Source organism: Dendroctonus ponderosae, unplaced genomic scaffold, assembly GCF_020466585.1.
Source record: "Dendroctonus ponderosae isolate FM_Combo_2020 unplaced genomic scaffold, Dpon_F_20191213v2 Dpon_F_20191213_1, whole genome shotgun sequence".
Lineage (NCBI taxonomy): Eukaryota > Metazoa > Arthropoda > Insecta > Coleoptera > Curculionidae > Dendroctonus > Dendroctonus ponderosae.
The window spans coordinates 38,528,476-38,548,425 of NW_026017110.1; the positions used below are offsets into that span (position 1 = coordinate 38,528,476).

Here is a 19,950-nt window from a genome sequence, read left to right on the forward strand (position 1 = left end):
CGTTTAGCAAGTATATATAAGTTACAAAATGCAAGTTAGCTTAAATTATGATAGTCCGGGCAGTTTAGAGGTTTAAGCGTCACATAACTCATGCAAGATAACCGGGATCGAAATAGAACGTCCCACGGACCATTTGTGTTTGCTGGGTTGGTCTTAGTAGCCCCCATATCTATTTTTTTTCTTATAATAATCTTATAAGTTAGCGCACCCTTTGTTTCTGACTGTATGCTTATTTTTTCCTTGGTAGCTATTTCTTTAACTTCCGTCGAAAACCATGGTGCTCTTGTCTACTTCTTTCTTTCCTAGGGATTTTTCTGCCGATTCTTTTATGTTGTGTTTTACGTTGTTCCAGGATGTTTCAATGCTATCCCCTTATTTTATACTGCTCTCGATAATCTTCTACTTCTCGCGCCTGTCATATAGGTATCTGATACTTTCGTCTCGAGTTGGTTCTGGATTTGCTGGACATACAGTCGCATTTTCCCCCGAACAAGGCCGTGATCGGATCATATATTAGCAAACTTCTGATATTTGAAATGGGTGTACATTTCTAATCAATATTATGCAGGTTATCATACAGGATTGTCCTATAGAGTTAGACCGATAGAAGAATGTGTTGTTTACTCGCATTTCGTTTTGTGCACAGAATGCTACCACGGTTTCTCCACTTTCCTTCATCATGGGTTCGTTGAATCGTTGTGTAATGCCATCATCGCGTTTTTCTTTATGCGTGCACTCATTTCTCGAAGAATCAGTATTGTCTGGTCTTTTAGGATTATGTCTGATTCAAATTGAAGTTGTTTGTAGAATTTTGAGGAGTCTCCTCTTTGGGTTTTTTGGAGCCGCCCGCATATACGCTGATTAAGACCACTCTTATGATTATTTCGTTTATGTTTTATGTAGTGTGTATGTGTGTGTCTTATATGTTTTATTCGTATTTGTTAATTATATTATCTTTCGTGTGCCAGGAGTTCCGCTGTACCTGTATGTAAAATATATCGGGGATATCTGATATAACCACTTACTTTTGTTCTGTTGTTGATATTGCTCCTAATACTGCACAGACATCTGTTTTGTGTTTCTCTACTTGCAAAAGGGTTTCCTGATCTCTGCCAGTACTGGATACGACAACATACGCATCTGAGCACGTGTCTCCTCTATTTCTATTTTTTCTTTTGTATGTGTGTTGTATTCGGCATCTTCTTCGTATTCCTTGTACCAGCGTGGGTCGTTGCGGTTAAATCAGTCCTGCTCCTAGGCGTGTCGTTGGTTCTCAGCTTGAGCTATTTTTGCCTGAGGTAGGGAGCTAACCTAGCCTCAGAACTCTCCTTCTTCATCCGCGCTTAGGACTGGCAACTTTAGCCAATAAAACATAAAAATTCAATTCTGTGAAAGATTTGAATTAGCTCGCCTAAACAAAAATAATAATTTTACCTTTTGAGTCAACCAAACAAAGAAAAGCTTGCTTTTTAACTTAAATACTGATGAACTTACTACACTATTACGGTTCCACAATTGTAAAATAACAAAAATAGGAAAACGTTCTTAAGGTTCCTACGATAATGTTCTTGTATTTCAGACGTTGATCCATCCGAACAAACCGCGACGACTTACGCGATCCAATGCTGCCGAGATAACACTTAACGAATTAGTATTTATCCTAAAATCGCCCCTTTATTTGAGGGTGATATTCGGTAGATCTCGAAGTGGACACTGTCGTTTATGCTTTTTTTTCGGTGAGGTTTGGGAAATGCTCTTTTATGCACTCCCAGAGTTGGTGGTCTGTCGCTCTGGGTTGTGTGGGACTCCAGCTAAGCTGTTTACCCACTAAAACCCTTTTCTGACCGCCGAGGTGGTGTTTGGCCTTGCACCGCAGTCATTTCTGTCCTATTGTGCCCTCGTAATTTTACTCCCTCATTATCCCTGTATATTTAATGAATTCCAGAAGAATCTTGAGGGAAGTTCGCCTGATCTGGTCTGGTGAAATTTCATCCCCTCCCAGAAGTCTTCGTCTACCTGTTGCATATGACGTGCAGTGACACATAACATGCAGAGTAGTTTCGTCCTCTAATTCGCAACCCCTGCAGGTCGGTTGATCACTCAGTCCCATCCTGAAGAAGTGCTTTTTGCAGGGGGCGTGTCCTGTTAAAAAGCCTGTATCCTCCTTATTTTTTGCCTGCTGAGACCTAGCAGTTCATTTTTACGTACTGGTTGTGGAGGTCCCACCAACTGCTTTGCGGTATGGAGTCGCGGTGTCTCCTCCCAGTACTTTCTGTGTTGTTCCAAGATCCACTGCCCAACTGCCACCCTAACTTGGGCATGAGATATACCGCAATCAGGTTCTTGGTTGGTCAGTGGTTTCTCGGTCCCTGCCTTAGCAAGTTCAGCAGCAATCTCGTTTTCTTCTTTGTTCCTGTTCGTACCAGTTGCCCAAGTGAGTTTTACTCTGTTTGAGCTCCCGGCCAGGGTTTTAAGGCCTTTTACACAATCTAACACACATTGTGACCTGATTGTGTACAATTCTAATGCCTTTATTGTGACTTCATCTCCGGTTACGATGGTAATGTGCTTACGTGTGTCGGCTCTCCTTCATTTTCCGGGCGCGGCATTTTCCGGGCGTAAAAATACTTTCATACATAACAAACATAACAATTTTTTGTCCAATAAAAGACCGTGCAAATACTTTCGTACCGTTTATACTCAAATTGAACATACTATCACACATGTATGATATACTTATCACAAATTCTACAAATAGTAATCCTTTTGTCACCGAGCTGATTTTATGGCCAGCAAGTCTATCACTCGGTTACTCGGCTCATAGAGATTCTTTCACTAAGTAATTCAATCTAGAATTCCAGAAATAGACTGAAACAGACTAAGGTCATCGTTTGGTCTATCCACTTTTTACTCTCTTTCTTGTTTAAAGATCTTCATCGTGAAGTATTTTCAATCTTTATTTTCTAGTCGGTGTTATTGAGCACTCCTACATCCACTTTTCACGGACAGCCTTGAAAAAGGCGCAATAGATTTAAAGCATATTTCTATGATTTTGAACTTATTTTAGGTTCATGCCGTTTTGATTGGTTATATAGGCGGATCTCTGACAGCAGAAGGGCACATTACCAGCAATTATTGTTACAAAATACTTCACCAACAGAAACTTGCGCAACAAAATGATGAGGAAGTTGGAATAAAGAATCTACTAACCGTGCTGGTTAAGCAAGCAGAAACAAGGTGTCCGATGATCAGCGCTGATGGATTTTTCATTATCAATTTGAATATTTTAGGAATGGTTGCTACGAATGTTTTCGCTTATACTATAGTGATAATTCAGTTTATTTGTAATAATATTAATGCACGTTCTAAATTAAATTTTAAGGAATAGTAGGGCAAATATTATAATCTACTTATTGTAATAAAACAAACACATAAAAATAAACATGTTTTTCTTAGCCATAACTTTTATAAGATTAAATTATTCATTAAGGGGATCATATTCATTATGAGCAAATATTTCTTAAGGCCATTTTTATGAAACCTACCAATTTAATTAAAGATAGGGAAATATCGACGCAAAATAATTGTATTTTTTTAATGTATGTAGAACAATATTTTCAGAAGAATTAAAGCCATATGTATATAGGGCGGGTTTCAGCTTATGTAACACAAATTTCACTGACATACTGACATATTGTTTACGCAAATATATTGCGTTTCCTACAAAAACCCCACAGGGCGTCAATGTCAAATGTCAATGTTCAAGTGTTTTTCATGAAATACTGGACTTAAATCTCGTTTGTGTGACTTCTTGGAGGGATAATTTTTTCCACTTTAAATTTTTTCCACTTTAAAGACCTTTAGAAAGACTGAGACTCTTAAGATAAAATCGGTAGATAATTTTTTTTAATAAAAGTTAACGGCAATTCTAAGGTCTGCCTAGTTGTGCGAAATTATTGGTATATTTTACTTTTCCCTGAAAGTAGCTTTAGCTCGGGGATCACAATTCAGACTCTCTTCAAAACTTTTGAGTTCATTTTTTAAAGTTTGGTCTTCCACTTTCTTGTTTCGCTTTAAAATTGTTCTTCTGACTTGTTTATTTCAAGAGTTAAAGGTAATGTGGAATGAGAAAATGTTGCTGCTATCGAGACCATTGACGACCCACTTGTCTGGATGATGCGATAGTTCAGGTTGGTCTAACCCACTCAACAACTTCAATCGGTTATTCAGCTTTAGTTTTATTGGAAGAACATTTTAATTAGAGATCGATCGGTAACAACAGCTAATCAAATTTTATTTTCACCAATTTTTCTGTATTTGGGAGACGAACAACTGTCACATAAGTTTTCCTTGTAATATTTTGTTGGATATTTTAATAGATTTTCCAATAACTTCAGCGACATAACATAAAATTACTACCAGCCTAATGCAACAACTTATAAGCTTCGATCCAGAATTATTTACTTTGCAGTAGGTATATTGTTTCATAACTAAAAGAACGCAATGGAAAATGTAAATAATAGAAAAAAAATAATAAACCAACATGGAAAATATACAGGGTGATTTAAAATTGGCGTCATTCCTTTTAAGGGGTAATAGGGGCTCACTTGGATAGAACGAGAAAATATATGGAAAAAAATGTTTCGATAATTTCTAGAAAATATTAACAGTTGAAAATCGAATTTCAACTTTGTTATTAAGTATTATTTCGAAATTGTCACATGTTAATTGGTAGCATATTGGAATACTGCATTCGAGTACGAAAATTTTTTATATTAAAAAAGATTTGTTTTACAATTTTTTGATAAAAATTCAAAGTAGCAATAATGTTTTGTCATTGACAGATAGTTACAGCCCAGACAGCATTCGAAATCCAATGGACATCCAAAACTTGTAAAAAAAAATTGCGAATGTCCATGGTACCTTTTTCGGCTACCATATGGATGTAATAATTTCGGCATCCGTTGGACACCCAAAATCCCGGTGTTTAAGGGCCAACTGCACCATCTTCATCATAAGCGTCACTTAGCTAAATGCCACTTAGGGCCAACTGCACCGCTTCGGCTTAAGAGTTAAGTGGAACTTAATAATTTAAGTTGACTGCACCGCAGTTTAAGCGCCACTTAAACCAGTCTAAGTGGCACTTAGCCTACGCCGTACTCGCGGTTCGGCTTAGCCATAAGTGGGCCCTATACGCAAGCGTCGCGAGTTACAAATATATACCTAACCAAAAACACACTGTTAAAATCACGTTTTGGTTCACTCTTGTTCGGCGGATATCTGATAGGGTAAATCATGGCGTTCTTTATGAATTTATTAATATGGGACGATGACAACGATATAGATGAATTGGAGATAATTGAATTTAGCGTGCCAATGCGGATTCACAATCGTGCAAATCGTTTTCATGATTTGGATGATTACACATTTTTTTAAAAGTTTGGACTAACCAAAGAGACTGTAATGGTACATCTAATATATTGTACCGTGGATGGCCGAGTAGCAAACTCTTTCTTCAGCTTCCAACTTTTATTCAACTCGGTATCACTTTAAATACGGAACAGGAACAAACTAACTTCTAAATTAACGTCAACTTTACAAACAATAACAGTAACAAACGGAAAACTCGGTCTTCCGACTCGCGGGGTTTAACCTCTTCTGAACTCTGTCGCTGCTGTCACTTTACTGACTTGTCTGGTTCTCGTCGTCCCTTATATAGATTTCTTCAGGTAATCCAGATGGTTCTCGAAATCTCATATTTTTCAAAGATTTTTGATAATTTTAGGGGATTTTTTACCTGCCTATTTTCGTACCTGTCTAATTTGAAAGCTTTTGACAGAAACGTCTGCGAGAAAGCGATCGTTGGACTTTACTTTTGAAGACGATTGAAAGCGTGTGAATTTGTGTAGTGTCTTTTCATTGCGAAAAATTAAATTAAATGGAATACCCTATGGAATCGGACAATACTAAATCACCAAAAAGAATGCGAACTTCCAATTATACCAATGAGGAGAAATATCGGTTTTTAGAAATATGCCGAGACTATAAAGGGATAATCGAAAACAAGAAAACTGACTCGTGCACGTGGAGAGAAAAAGACAATGCCTGGAGATCGCTGCCGATTTCACTCGACACCAAGTAAAGTCTTCCGCAGTAAAGAATTGTTGCGGAAGTGCTACGAAAATAAAAAAAGAAGTCCAAATGGTTGTGTCCCAAGAAAAAAAATCGATAATACAGACCGGCGGTGGTGCAGCATTTACACCTTCCCAGGACCCTTGTCATGAAATTATTAAGGACATTGGAAGTGCTAAAACCATGGGTGGACTGCCAAATTTTGATGGAGTGGACAGCATTTTGTTTTTTGTCGAGAAAAATCAGGCTGGGACTAGTTCGTCTTCTTCGAATGCGGATATTCAAACGGAAGAAGGTCCTGTAAGTACATTTCCCGCTATCTACTTATTTTTGTAGTGCTATCAACACGGTTGCTTTATTCTTTTCGTCTAAGCAAAATACTAAAATCAATGTAGTAAAAATCAAACATACTACTATTGATCAATTTGATTTAGGTGAAACAAATTGACTGGGGCAACCATTCTGCAGCGGATTTGAGGACACAGGTGCCGAAGGTACTTCGAAGCGACAAGCTCTCCGAAGAAAATGTCAGTTAGTGTAAGAGGAGAAGACCTGGTGCTGTGAGGACACTTCACACCACCCAGCTGTCCGCAAAATATGAACAAGTGGCTGCCTTAAAAATTAAATTGATGACGTCAGAAATGAAAGCGGCAGACCGTAAAGGAGAGCGAGAAGAAGCAGAGCATGCTCTAAAAGTAAAATGCTTACAATTAAACATTACTCTTAAAGAAGTCGAATTAAAAAAAATTAATAAATCTGATTAAAAGAAAAAAAAATAGAATTGGTGTTTTTATATAAATATATTAGTTGTACCATTACAGTCTCTTTGGTAAGTCAAAACTAAAAAAAAAAGTGTAATCATCCAAATCATAAAAATGATTTGGACATCATTGGACACCGAGCATCGACAGATGACCAGTGACAGTTGAAAAGCTAACCTTAATATGTGTTTAAGTGTGCATGTGGTGTGCATGCTTTTGTTTAAACCTTTACTTTAATCTTTTTATGTTAAACGTATCTTCATCTATGGTTTAAACGTGCCTTCAGAGATAAAGAACAAGCAAAGTCTATACTCTATTGCCAGCATCAGTGTGATAATAAAGGTAAAGATCTTAATTAAGACGACTAATCTAATTAATTTATATAGTTATATTCGGTAGGTTTTAATACACCATTTTATATTTCTACTTTACCCTGTATGAGTTTTCTCAATGATTATAATATTTTCGGTATGGCTTTTGCTTTCAGCGCCACTCATTCATTTCATTTGGAAATATTCTACAACAAACATGCCTAAAGGATCCCAAACAAAATCTGCTCTCCTCCAATTTTAGTTTTGGGACTTATTGAATGGTAAGTTGATTATTTATTCAGTAATTTTGTAACTATGGGCTGTAGTTGCAATTCATTTTCTGAAGCCTTTATTTAAATCTTCTAATATTGCTCAATTATGCAAATTGCAATATTTCTGTTAATATACAGGGTGATTCAAAATTGGCGTCATTCCTCTGGAGGTGTTGTCTGTTGCTGTTATAGGAGTACAGAAAAAATAGTAAAATGCATTAATTGTTATTAAAAACTGAGAAATTTGCAAAAAACTATATCAGAAATAGGCAGCAATGTTTTTCAACGTAATCTGGCTAATTAACATTGCGCAAATACCGGTTGCTTCGTAATTACTTAAAACTCCGGTAACCATTGAATTATACAGACTGACAATAAGATAGACAAGGATAAACGGTAAATTCAACGAGATTTGTTGACGAAATGTCAACCTGTTCTCATAACCTCGAATTCTGCGGGGTTTTGTGTTTACATAAATTCTCCATACAACACCAAACATTTGAATGGTTAACTCCAAACAAGCTAGTGCGTGTGTAATCTCCTTATTATCCACTCTTATCAAGCAGCTTATCGTATTCAGTTAATTAACTCGTGCTCCATTTGCATCTCCTTGTGCTGTGTGTATCGTACAAACGCCTTTCCTCGGTATTTACTTGGTGCTTGGGAAAGTGTCAGTTATTGTGCTCTGAGTACCCCTGCAAGGCCCTGATTCGATTATGTCTAATACTTGTTCCTCTGTGCCTGGAACCCGAACATCAATTGTCGTCCACTATCTTGCCGGAACCACTCTCCTCGCCCTTTGTTGGCGTGAGTTCTTTCAGCTTCTGCTATGTTACTGTAGCATTTCCCCTGAACTAATAGCATATCAGCAAATTCGTGAAAGGAAATTTAAAGTAAGTCACAGTTTGACAAATTATTATTATTATTGACAAGGGCTATCCACCTGTAACTATCTGTTAATGACAAAAAACATCATTGCCGCTGTACCTTTTCATCAAAAAATTGTAGAAGATAACTTTTTTGATATCAAAATTTTTCGTAATTTGAAGCAAAGATTGTAATTTTTTTTTTGAATGCTTAAGTATTCCAATAGGCTGCCAATCCAACGTGGGATTTTTTGAAAATAATTTTTAATAACAAAGTTGAAATTCGATCTTCAACTGTTAATATCTTCTAGAAATTTTCAAAAAATGTTCAGAATTTTTCTGGTACTCCTCAAGGGAGCCTCTATCACCCCTTAAAAGGAATGACGCCAATTTTTAATCACCCTGTATATAGGTAATATTTATAATAAATTTAGAGTTATTCTTATGTTTAAGTTCTTAATGTTTAGTTTAGCTTTAGTCTAGATCTTTTTTGATTACTTTATTATTAGCTTAGTAGTTTGTCTTTTGTTTACATTTAGTTATTTAGGTTTTTAATATATTCCATGTCCCTATATGCATATTCTTATATTTATATGTTTTTAATAAACTTATATACAGGGTGATTCAAAATTGGCGTCATACCTTCTAAGGGGTGATAGAGGCTCCCTTGGGGAGTATCAGAAAAATATTAACAAAAAAAAATTTCGAAAATTTCTAGAAGATATTATAACAGTTGAAGATCGAATTTCAACTTTGTTATTAAGCATTATTTTGAAAAAATCCCACGTTGGATTGGCAGCCTATTGGAATACTTAAGCAATCAAAAAGAAAAATTACGATCTTTGCTTCTAATTACGAAAAATTTTGATATAAAAAAAATTCTCTTCTACAATTTTTTGATGAAAAGGCACAGCGGCAATGATGTTTTTAGTCATTAACAGATAGTTACAGGTGGATAGCCCTTGTCAATAATAACAATAATTTGTCAAACTGTGACTTACTTTGAATTTCCTTTTACGAATTTTGTGATATGCGATTAGTTCAGAGGAAATGCTACAGTAACATAGCAGAAGCTGAAAGAACTCACGCCAACAAAGGGCGAGGAGAGTGGTTCCCGCAAGATAGTGGACGACAATTGATGTTCGGGTTCCAGGCACAGAAGAACAAGTATTGGACATAATCGAATCAGGGCCTTCCAGGGGTACTAAGAGCACAATAACTGACACTTTCCCAACCACCAAGCAAATACCAAGGAAAGGCGTTTGTACGATACACACAGCACAAGGAGATACAAATGGAGCACGAGTTAATTAACTGAATACGAGAAGCTGCTTGATAAAAGTGGATAATAAGGAGATTACACACGCACTAGTTTGTTTGGAGTTAACCATTCAAATGTTTGGTGTTGTATGGACAATTTATGTAAACACAAAACCCCGCAGAATTCGAGGTTATGAGAACAGGTTGACATTTCGTCAACAAATCTTGTTGAATTTGCCGTTTATCCTTGTCTATCTTAATGTCAGTCTGTATAATTCCATGGTTACCGGAGTTTTAAATAATTACGAAGCAACAGGTATTTGCGCAATGTTAATTAGCCAGATTACCTTGAAAAACATTGCTGCCGTATTTCTGATATAGTTTTTTGCAAATTTCTCAGTTTTTAATAACAATTAATTTCTTTAACTATTTTTTCTGTACTCCTATAACAGCGCCAGACAACACCTCCAGAGGAATGACACCAATTTTGAATCACCCTGTATACTAATGTTTATAATTTATATATTTTTAATATAAACCGAATAGATTTTTTGTTTTATTATTCAAAATTGCAATTCATAACGGAAATAACAAAGTTTAATGCTTCTGATAGATGTCAAGGGCAAGTTTTGGAAACCCAAAATTAATATTTAAATACAATATATGCCGTGTCCGTTAGATGCCTTATCGTTGGACATCCGGGGGAGGTAGGACATTTGTATAAGAAACTGGACGTCAATTGGACAAATTAAGGACATCCATTGGACATACGGCTGCCCAAAATCCGTTGCCTTATGGACGTCCAATGGATTTATTAGTGCTGTCTGGGAGGTAGATAGCCTTTGTCAATAATTAGAAATTGTACATACTTTCCTGACTGTGTTTCAATTCTAAATCAAAATCAATTCCTGGGCTGCAGTTATTTATTGTCTATTTATCAATTAAAATACGTTTCGGTGTTTTCCACCATCATCAGTTTGAATATTATTTTTGGTTTGCAAAATTCTTTAATATACCGGGTGTTAGTTAATATTCTATGTTTATTTCATTTAATTAATGTATGATATACTGAGCTAAGATTGTCGGTATCCGATCTGAATTTCATAGCATTGTTATGTTTTTTAATCTGTATCATTTCATGGACTCTTCTCTTATTATAATTACTCTCGTTAATCAGTATTTTTGTGTTATCAAAATCAAAATTATGCAACTTCTGTTGTGCATGCTGTGCTAATGCTGTACCATTTTCGTTATTTTTTCTTAGGCTATACTTATGTTCGTATATTCTTTTCTTTAGATATTGTCCAGTTTGACCTATGTATGTGTTATCACAATTTAAACAGTCTATTTTGTAAATTACATTAGGTGTGTCTAACTTGTTAATGCTAGGTTTAAATTTTGTGAAACATTCATTTGCTAAGGTGTTTTTAGTTTTTTCTGCTATGTTGATATTATGTGGTTTGAATATATTTTTTATTTTTGTGTTAATTTCCGGAATATATGGTAATGATATATACTTGATATCACCTTCTCTTCTTTTACTTATGTTTTTCCATTTAGTTGAATTGTATTTTTTATTTATCCTTTGCTTTATGATTGGTTTAAAAAATGACTTTGGATAGTTGTTTACTAATAATATATTTTTTATATTTTCAAGATTTTTCAAGTGCCGTTATTACACTTCTTTTATATTTTATTGGAGCATACGATTGATAATTCAGGTACCTACCAGACCATACCTCCTTTTGTACCAATTTGTTTTGATTTCCGCGTTGTTATCATAATTAATTGTTAGGTCTAGAAAGTTTATAGAATTTCCTTTATCTTCTTCGATAGTAAACTTTAGGGTGTCATGACAGGCATTAAACTTATCTAGTGTATATTGAATTTTGTCTTTTGGGAGGCACATTATGCAGTCATCCACATATCGCTTAAAAAATTGACACTTATAGTTTAATTTAAATATTATTTGTTCTTCCAAATTCTCCATTACCAAATTTGCAATTGTTGCTGCTATGGGAGAACCAATTACTACTCCATATATCTGTGAATAGAACTTGTTTTTGTACTGGAAATATGTGGATTTTAAACACAATTCTACCGCCTCAATCAATTCTTTTTCGGGTAATTTTGAATGTTCTTTTATCTCTGCTCATTTATTTTTTATAAAACTTATTGAGTAATCTATTGGAATATTGGTATATAATGATACAACATCCAGTGATATTATCCGATGATTTTTTGGTATTTTTTGTTGTTTTATAAAATCACAAAAACTCCATGAGTCTTTAATGTAATATTGTGACTTTCCCAATACATTACTCAAAACTGCTGACAGATATTTAGATAATTGGTACGTTGGAGCATTTATGTTACTAACTATCGGTCGTAATGGAATGTTTTCCTTATGAAGTTTTGGTAGGCCATATATAAATGGTGCTCGGCCATTGTTGCAAGATAGTGTTCGTTCCAAATTATCTGTTATGAATTTCTTTTTATGCCATAAATTTATTATTTTATTTAGTTTTGTTTGTATATTGGTAGTAAGATCTTTTTTTTCGGTTTATATGTTTTTATATCATTTATTTACGTTTTGTATTCACTTTTTAACATAATTACAGTTTTGTTACATTTACCTGCGGTTAATATGCAAATGTTTGTGATCAGGACCCAGACACACCCAGAGGAACAACTATTAGACATAATTGCAGCAGAGTATTCCAGGGGCACTCAGAGCATTGCATAACAACTGACACTTTCAGGTTACCTTACCAGGTACCAAACAAATACCGAGGAAGGTCTACATTCCCAACACGCATGTAAGATACACACAGCAGGACATTAAACCAATGGCTTACTGAACACCGGTACAAATTGAGCAGGAGTTAATTAAACGAATACGAGAAGCTGCTCGAGAAGAGTACATAACAAGGTGGTTACACAGGCACTAACTTGTTTATAGTTATTCTGATTTATTTTTCTGACTGCTTGTACTTGTTATGATATTCCTCTTTCCTGGGTTTCAGTCAAAGTGTGAAGTAAAAATTTTGAAACATTGTTTATTTCATTACGTTTCGGCGAGACAACAGCCCCATCATCAGATTTAAAATTTTACACAAACTCATGATTGGTAAAAATTAACGTCCTTTTAGGTCTTTGCGTTCTTGAAAGCTTGAGTTTGGCTCTCAAAAAAATTTAAATCTGATGATGGCGCTGTTGTCTCGTCGAAACGTAATGAAATAAACGATGTTTCAAAATTTTTACTTCACACTTTGACTGAAACCCAGGAAAATAGGAATATCTTGTTTAGAGTTAAAAACTCAAATGTTTGTTTATTTCAAAACTGTAAACATATTATTTCGAGGTTATGAAGACAATAATTTACATTTCAAAAAAGTACGTTCCCAATTTAAGGAATTCTGTTGAGTTTACCGTTTATCCATCTCTCTTATTGTCACTTTCTATATAATTCCATGGTTACCGTAAATTTAATAATTACGTAATGATGATTCTACATGCTAAAATAATGATAATACGTCAGAAACAAGAATTCGAAATCTGAATATTTTTAGAGTTACAGTTCAGCAAATTTAATTTTTTATGCATCAAATGTTTTACAAATAATTTTTTAATGGCAGGTGTGCTGTGTGTGTATGTGTGGCTGCTCAGCACATGTGAGCGCGTGAAAGCTGCGTTGGCACGAAGCGGATTAAACTGATCTATCTACATTTATGTGAGTATCTTCGGCGATTATTGCTATCCCGGTCAAAACATACATACAATCAACGTGTACTATCGCCTTAGTTATGAAAATATACTCTTTGATAATAATACAGGTTGTACGTGGAACGGTGGCAACATTGTATCATCATATCATTTTGAAAGAAGTCAACTGAAGTGACAGTTGTCATTAGTGAAATTCATTCAGAAGAATTGTCAATTTTCATGATTGGCACCTTTACACTTTTGTTTATTTGCAAGTAATCATGGCATCAGAAAGATATAGCTTTTCGCTAACCACTTTCAGGTAAGAAATACTTGTGAAGCTAACATAATTGTTTCTTAACTGTTATGTTTATTTGGATAGTCCTTCGGGAAAGCTGGTCCAAATCGAATACGCTCTTGCAGCAGTTAGTGCCGGCGCTCCTTCTGTAGGAATAAAAGGTCTGTAGGAGAAATTTGTATGTAGCTCGAAAATAACCAGTTACTTTTAGCTTCAAATGGAGTGGTTATTGCTACCGAGAACAAGCACAAATCTATTCTCTATGAGGAGCACAGTGTACATAAAGTGGAGACCATCACCCGCCACATCGGTATGATCTATTCCGGAATGGGGCCCGATTATAGATTGTTGGTAAAACAGGCTAGGAAAATTGCCCAGCAGTACTATTTAGTTTATCGTGAGCCAATTCCTACGGTTCAACTGGTGCAAAAAGTTGCTGCTATTATGCAGGAGTATACACAATCGGGAGGTAAGCCACGGAAACTAACGGATAATCTGGTATTTTTTTATTCATTTAAAGTATCGCTATTTGGATAAGGTTTACCTGATCAAATTAAATTCATTTTTCTTCAAATTCTGGAAGGTAGTTCCATAGATTCATATACGAAATTGAAACAATATTTCTATATCATTTGGAATTTTGCTTGACCTCAGCCTGGCTTTTGCCTGTACTTATCAGCACCAATAATGCCCTTTACAGTAATCCAATTAAGCTTTTGCAAAAAATTTGACACACTGTAAATTATTGTCTAAAGAAAGGCATAAATTGTCAATATCGAAATTTGCATTGTGTTTGCTCCCAGTGGTCACTTTGTGTCTACAAAAATTCATAATATGAAATCTGTTTAAAGATCATGATCAAAATATCTTACTTGTTACAACTTATGTTACCTCCTTACGATTCAATTATCTGCCATTATTATATTTTCGTATATGTATGTATGTTCAATTAAAATATAAATTAAATATCTTGAGCTGAGTTGATATTTTTACATACGTATTACTGAAACTAAATGCAATAACAGTATATAAATTTTAACTATTAAGGGGAATCTGAAGTAATTGATATGCCACCTAAAAACTTGCAGAAAAAGACGATGAAAACGATTAATTTTCTGTATTGTTTTCAAATTTTAAATTTCTTGAAAATTTGTATATTTTGTTGAGACTTGCATTCGCGATCGGATATCGGAAGAAGGTTCATATTTATTTCATTCGCGTTTCATTCATTCACCACGTTTAAAAATAATGTGAAAATGTACCCTTGGTAGGGTACCATTTATCCATAAAATGGTACTCTTTAAAAATCAAATGGTTTTTTAAAAAACCTCAGGTCTATAAATATTTAACTGATTTCCTTAAACTCAAACTTTCTTTCGACTTGCGAATTGCCAATTCTAGACAAAATACACCAATTTTCAAGGGATTTCAAATTAAAAACAAAACAGAATATTAATCTCTTTAATTGTTTCTTAATTTGTGCAGTTTTTTTAGGCAGTATACACCTAAAGGTTTATCTTGCTTAAAGCTTATGATTTCTAAAATATTCATTGTTTTGAAAAAATGGAGATCTTTATATTAATTTTAAATTATCAACGTTCATTTAGGTTTTCGCAAATAAACTACTAAGTACTTACGGCTACTAATGGATACAGTTTTGTGACAACAGCAAGAACATATGCAAAGTTGTGTTATATATCTATGGAACGCGATTAAAGTTTCTTATCACTAAAAATTCTTGACAATAAAAACACAAATAAAATGAGCCACTTTTAATTCTAACAAAAATTCGATCCACAGTTGCTTGAAGGAAATTCCTGGTACTAATGACATACATATTTTGTTTTTATGGTACACGTGTATAAATCTGATTTGTTTTTTTAATTAAAATGTTTACCACTTACTACTTTTTCTCTCTTAGTGGGTAACAAGCACAATACCTACCTATTTAGGTATTAGTTATTTCAGTGTGTTTGCAGACAATGACTATACAGTTACACTAATTTAAGTGATCTTCTGGTAGCATAACGGTGAACTTTAATGTCAGCTATAGAAGTTCATTAATTCACACGCGTGCCAAACATAAATGTGATAGAAAAACAAAATAAATATGTATGTTTACTTTGAGAGTGTGTTTAATTTCAGGTGTTAGACCTTTTGGTGTGTCACTTTTAATTTGCGGATGGGATAATGATCGGCCGTATCTATTCCAATGCGATCCATCTGGAGCCTATTTTGCTTGGAAAGCTACTGCCATGGGCAAAAATTATGTCAATGGTAAAACATTCTTGGAAAAGAGGTAAGTAATTATGGCATTAAATTTTAACATATTATATCCATTAAATCATTAATCATCAAATACTAATTATCACTGAATCATCTCAGTCGGTTAGCAAAATAGTCGTTAGTTTCTCTTTAAAAATTAAACGCCGCATAATGTCGAAAACTCAAACTATTCTACTGGCATATTTGAGCCATATGTTTATTAACTAAACTTCCACTAATAACACTAGCATTAATTCTTCAATGGAATCAATCTTGAATATTTTCATATCATTAAGGAACATTCTGTGTATTTATGGAAATTTTTGAACTACAGAATGTTCTTCGGATTCCAAACAAGCGAAATCAATTCCGTTTATTTAGTTTAAATACACTATAAAAAATGGGAAATGTGCAGCTGGTTGAATATCGGCGATGACGCTTGACTAAAAGAATTAATCTTCAAATTGAAAAGCTTAGCGTTTGTTAAAAATTTTACTCCACAATGAAAAGTTACGTTTGGGTGTCTAGTAATTTCAAATTTCATAAATCTGACGTCATAAATATACGAGACTTCAATGACATATACAATGTAATATGTTTGTGGTATAAAAGGTGTTTCATGAGAAAAGGGTATTATTTTAAACACGAGTTCAAAGGTACGAAATTAACCCTTGTTTGCTATATAAAGGATAATCCAAAAATACTTTGCTACGCATTTACAGGGTGTTGAAAATGAATTTAAAAAACGAAAAATTATAAATTTATTTAAAGCGCATGGAGATACTTACATGTTTTAACGAAGTTTTCCAGAAATCAATATCTAAGAAATACTCATGTTCTGCAATAAAATAGTTTTGTTAATTTTTGCCAGAACCGAATTTGTTAAAGAAGACGCCACTCTATTTTTTAATGAATACAATTATTTTTAAAATTTCTTGTTGTGTTCGAAATAAAAAATATTTCGCACTTTTCTTCTCATTGCATTCTCATCTCAAGAAGAGTCGATAGGTGTGTGGAGAGCAAAGGTTTAATTTTTGAACACTTGTTATAATTCTGTATTTTGATTGATAGTAAAATAGTCTAGCATTTAAAACATTTAATGTGTAACTGAGATGTGATGCGCCAGAGACGACAAGATCGCACGGGCCAGTAAATGTAAAATAAATAATTTTAGCAACACACTGGTATCAGTTTTTTATCTGCTCCAATGCAAACGGTGGTTTCCATTTAAATGTGCCCAATTTAGTCTATCTACTACAAATCTTGCTTTATAATCTTAACCGCTTGTCATAGTAAGAGGATTTTTTTATTTGGAACATAACAAGCTGAACAATAATTGTAATAATAAAAAGGAACAGTGGCGTACCATTTTTTGTTTAACAAGTTCAGTAGCGTGCAGGTACGCATCGTTAAAAATTTACACGCGCTGTAACTCCGTAACGTTTGGCGCTTTATTGGGGTCTTAATAGTTCAATTGTGACGTTTTCATCATTGTCCCACACCTGCTACTTTCAATTTTATTTTCCTATTGGGGCGCAAAAACCGAAACGAAATTATTTCAGTTTCAAAGTAATCATCATCATTCTTCAATTGGAGTTTTGGACGTCTGCCGAACATATAATTGTTAAGAATCTTATATATTCTACTATGTAAAATCTGAACTTTTTTCTGAATTTGTTTTCTTTGAAATTGAACGAACTTCTTGTATTATTTATGTTATATTTGTAACACTGGAAAATACGTGGTTAATTATTCCGAAATCTATTGACTATTCTATGCTTTTTGAACAGGTATGGTGAGGACCTTGAACTAGATGATGCGGTCCATACCGCCATTTTAACACTTAAGGAGAGTTTTGAAGGCCAGATGTCTGCTGATAACATTGAAGTAGGAATTTGTGACCCTTCGGGCTTCAGAAGATTGGAGCCTTCGCACGTTAAGGACTACTTGGCTAACATCCCATAAATGTTTTAAATATGTTTGATTTAAAACTAATCACTTTTCTAATAATAAAATTGATTATATAAGAGCGGGAATGTTGCAGTTTAGTTTTCCTTGCATTCTTATTTAAAACAATTAATGTGTGTACCTACGTAAATTTTGCATGTAACAGTTGCATTTGAAGTTTTCAGGCAATCGTTCAAAAATACAGATTCGAACAGACACGATTAACGAATTTGATGAGAATAATCTTACTGTATCACTTGCTATAATAAAGGTAAATTGTCAAGAAGATAAAAACGGGTCTAGACGTTACAATCCTAAAATCAGCCTACAAAAAACACCCAATAAGTTAAACTGTCTTATATAGCCGTAAAGGAAGAGTCCAAACTGTTGTTCTATGGAAGTCAGATAAATTTATAATACAAGTTAAGAGAAACTGAAGAATTAAACATAATGTTAATGATTTGGTTGACATTGATCGACAATGCTAGCGATGCGTTTACCGGGTGGATCACCTCACTAGCGATTTTATTTAGCGAGGAAATGAATAGGTATTTCTTATCCGACTTTTCATGACACATATTTTTGTCAATATCAAGTTAGATCCGTTGACCAGACACCCAACTAAGTTTTCTAGGATTTTTCGCTTACACGGATCTTGAAAATAATCCGAATTTTCTATAACTATTCACATTCGTTGAAAATATATGCAGCAGAATTCTGAGCACTTTTATAGCAAATTCTCTACTGAACAGAAGGCGACACACTCACATCAGAGATGCATTACTCGTATTAGGACAGCAGTCTAGTAAGGTGGATAATACAGAGCAGTACTAATTCAAGTGAGGATGTTTCTGGGATGAACTCGACAGGCACGATTGGCCAAATGATAAGATTAATTTGGGTTGAAAAATCATTGATGGAATATTAAATCTATCTGTTGTGTTGGATAACTCGTCTTAACTCCTTTAAAGGAGAGACAAAAACACTCCGAACATACGAGCAACTGAGTTGATAATAAGCGACAAGTCATCACAATCCCAAAAGTGGGAGATAACAAAAAACTCAATAACGACGCATATGGGTTTTATCTTTTTTTGAGCCGATATCTTAGTCTAGTTACCCACTGACCGCATTTTAAAAAAATTGAGGTCCGGAGCCGATTCTTCACATTGGTGAATTAAGGCTTTAACAACATGCGATTTATATGTTAACGTGAACTCGTGGATTCGAATCTCAATCGGATGGATGGATAAAGTGAAGATAAATAAAATTTATTAAATAATAATAAAAACCCATAAACTATAATTATTACAACGTTTCGTTTCTTTAAAACCATAATAATAATTCGGTTCTTCCGTCACAAATTCAGTTCTTTATAAATTATAGAACCCGTTTCTATTAGTAAACTATCACAAAATTGCACTTGCCAGTTCTGCCAACGGTCAATAACTATTAAATACACATCAGTATCAGAATTTCTCTAAAATTTTCTATTACACCGGAAAACAATTTAAAAAACGAGGAAAAATTTGAATATTGGAACTTTTAGTTACTACCACACTTTAACCGCAGAACTCTATCTTTAAGTATTGGAAAATCAATTAAAAGAAAGTTTAGATATTCTGCAAATACAGCCACACAACAAAATTGTGAGTTTCAACAAGACGGAGCTTTTCCGTGCAATGCTAGACAAGCTCGAGGTCTCAACAGTTTCCAGAAGATCAATCGGAACTTATGGTGACATTTCCTGGAAAGTATGATCACCCGACTTGACCCTACTCGACTTCTTCATTTGGGGTTACAATAAATTCAAGTTTACGTTCAGCATTTTGACACTGAAGACCAACTTTTGATGATAGTGACCGATGCATTTAATTCCGTAACTCCAGATCTAGTATCAAAAGTTGTAATTTCAACGGTTAAAAGAGTGTACCTGTGTTCAGATAATAATGGTTACTTTTTGACTAATTATTACAAACTTTCTTGTTATTTTTCTGGTTGTAGTAGGTTTACTTTATTTAAGTTACTCTTTTTGTATAACTTTTCCTTTGTTGAAAGGTTTCATTCTTATTTTAGTAAGTTTTTGAAATAGCATGTGCTCTTTAGGGGCGGATCCAGCTTTCGAGTTAGGGG

General features: G+C 34.3%; 1 protein-coding gene and 1 long non-coding RNA gene across 2 annotated transcripts; both read left to right on the top strand.

The window, feature by feature from the left end:
• Positions 1-7,062: 7,062 nt before the first annotated feature.
• On the top strand, positions 7,063-10,510 carry LOC125505750. The gene is made up of 3 exons (XR_007282365.1): positions 7,063-7,235; positions 7,381-7,485; positions 10,282-10,510. It is a non-coding gene; the product is annotated as an uncharacterized LOC125505750 (long non-coding RNA).
• Positions 10,511-13,497: 2,987 nt separating this feature from the next.
• Positions 13,498-17,906, top strand: LOC109546922 (proteasome subunit alpha type-2). Its single transcript, XM_048670144.1, has 5 exons — positions 13,498-13,629; positions 13,690-13,766; positions 13,817-14,074; positions 15,751-15,904; positions 17,661-17,906. Exons 1-5 carry the CDS (start codon positions 13,589-13,591, stop codon positions 17,833-17,835), a joined length of 705 nt encoding a protein of 234 aa, XP_048526101.1. The 5' UTR covers positions 13,498-13,588; the 3' UTR covers positions 17,836-17,906.
• Positions 17,907-19,950: the final 2,044 nt, after the last annotated feature.

What these genes read in the sequence shown, in the direction of transcription:
- LOC109546922 (XM_048670144.1), top strand. Translation starts at nt 13,589, where the DNA reads ATGGCATCAGAAAGATATAGCTTTTCGCTAACCACTTTCAG. An exon ending in TTTTCGCTAACCACTTTCAG is followed by an intron (nt 13,630 to 13,689) that starts GTAAGAAATACT and finishes TTATTTGGATAG; the next exon opens with TCCTTCGGGAAAGCTGGTCC. An exon ending in AAAACATTCTTGGAAAAGAG is followed by an intron (nt 15,905 to 17,660) that starts GTAAGTAATTAT and finishes CTTTTTGAACAG; the next exon opens with GTATGGTGAGGACCTTGAAC.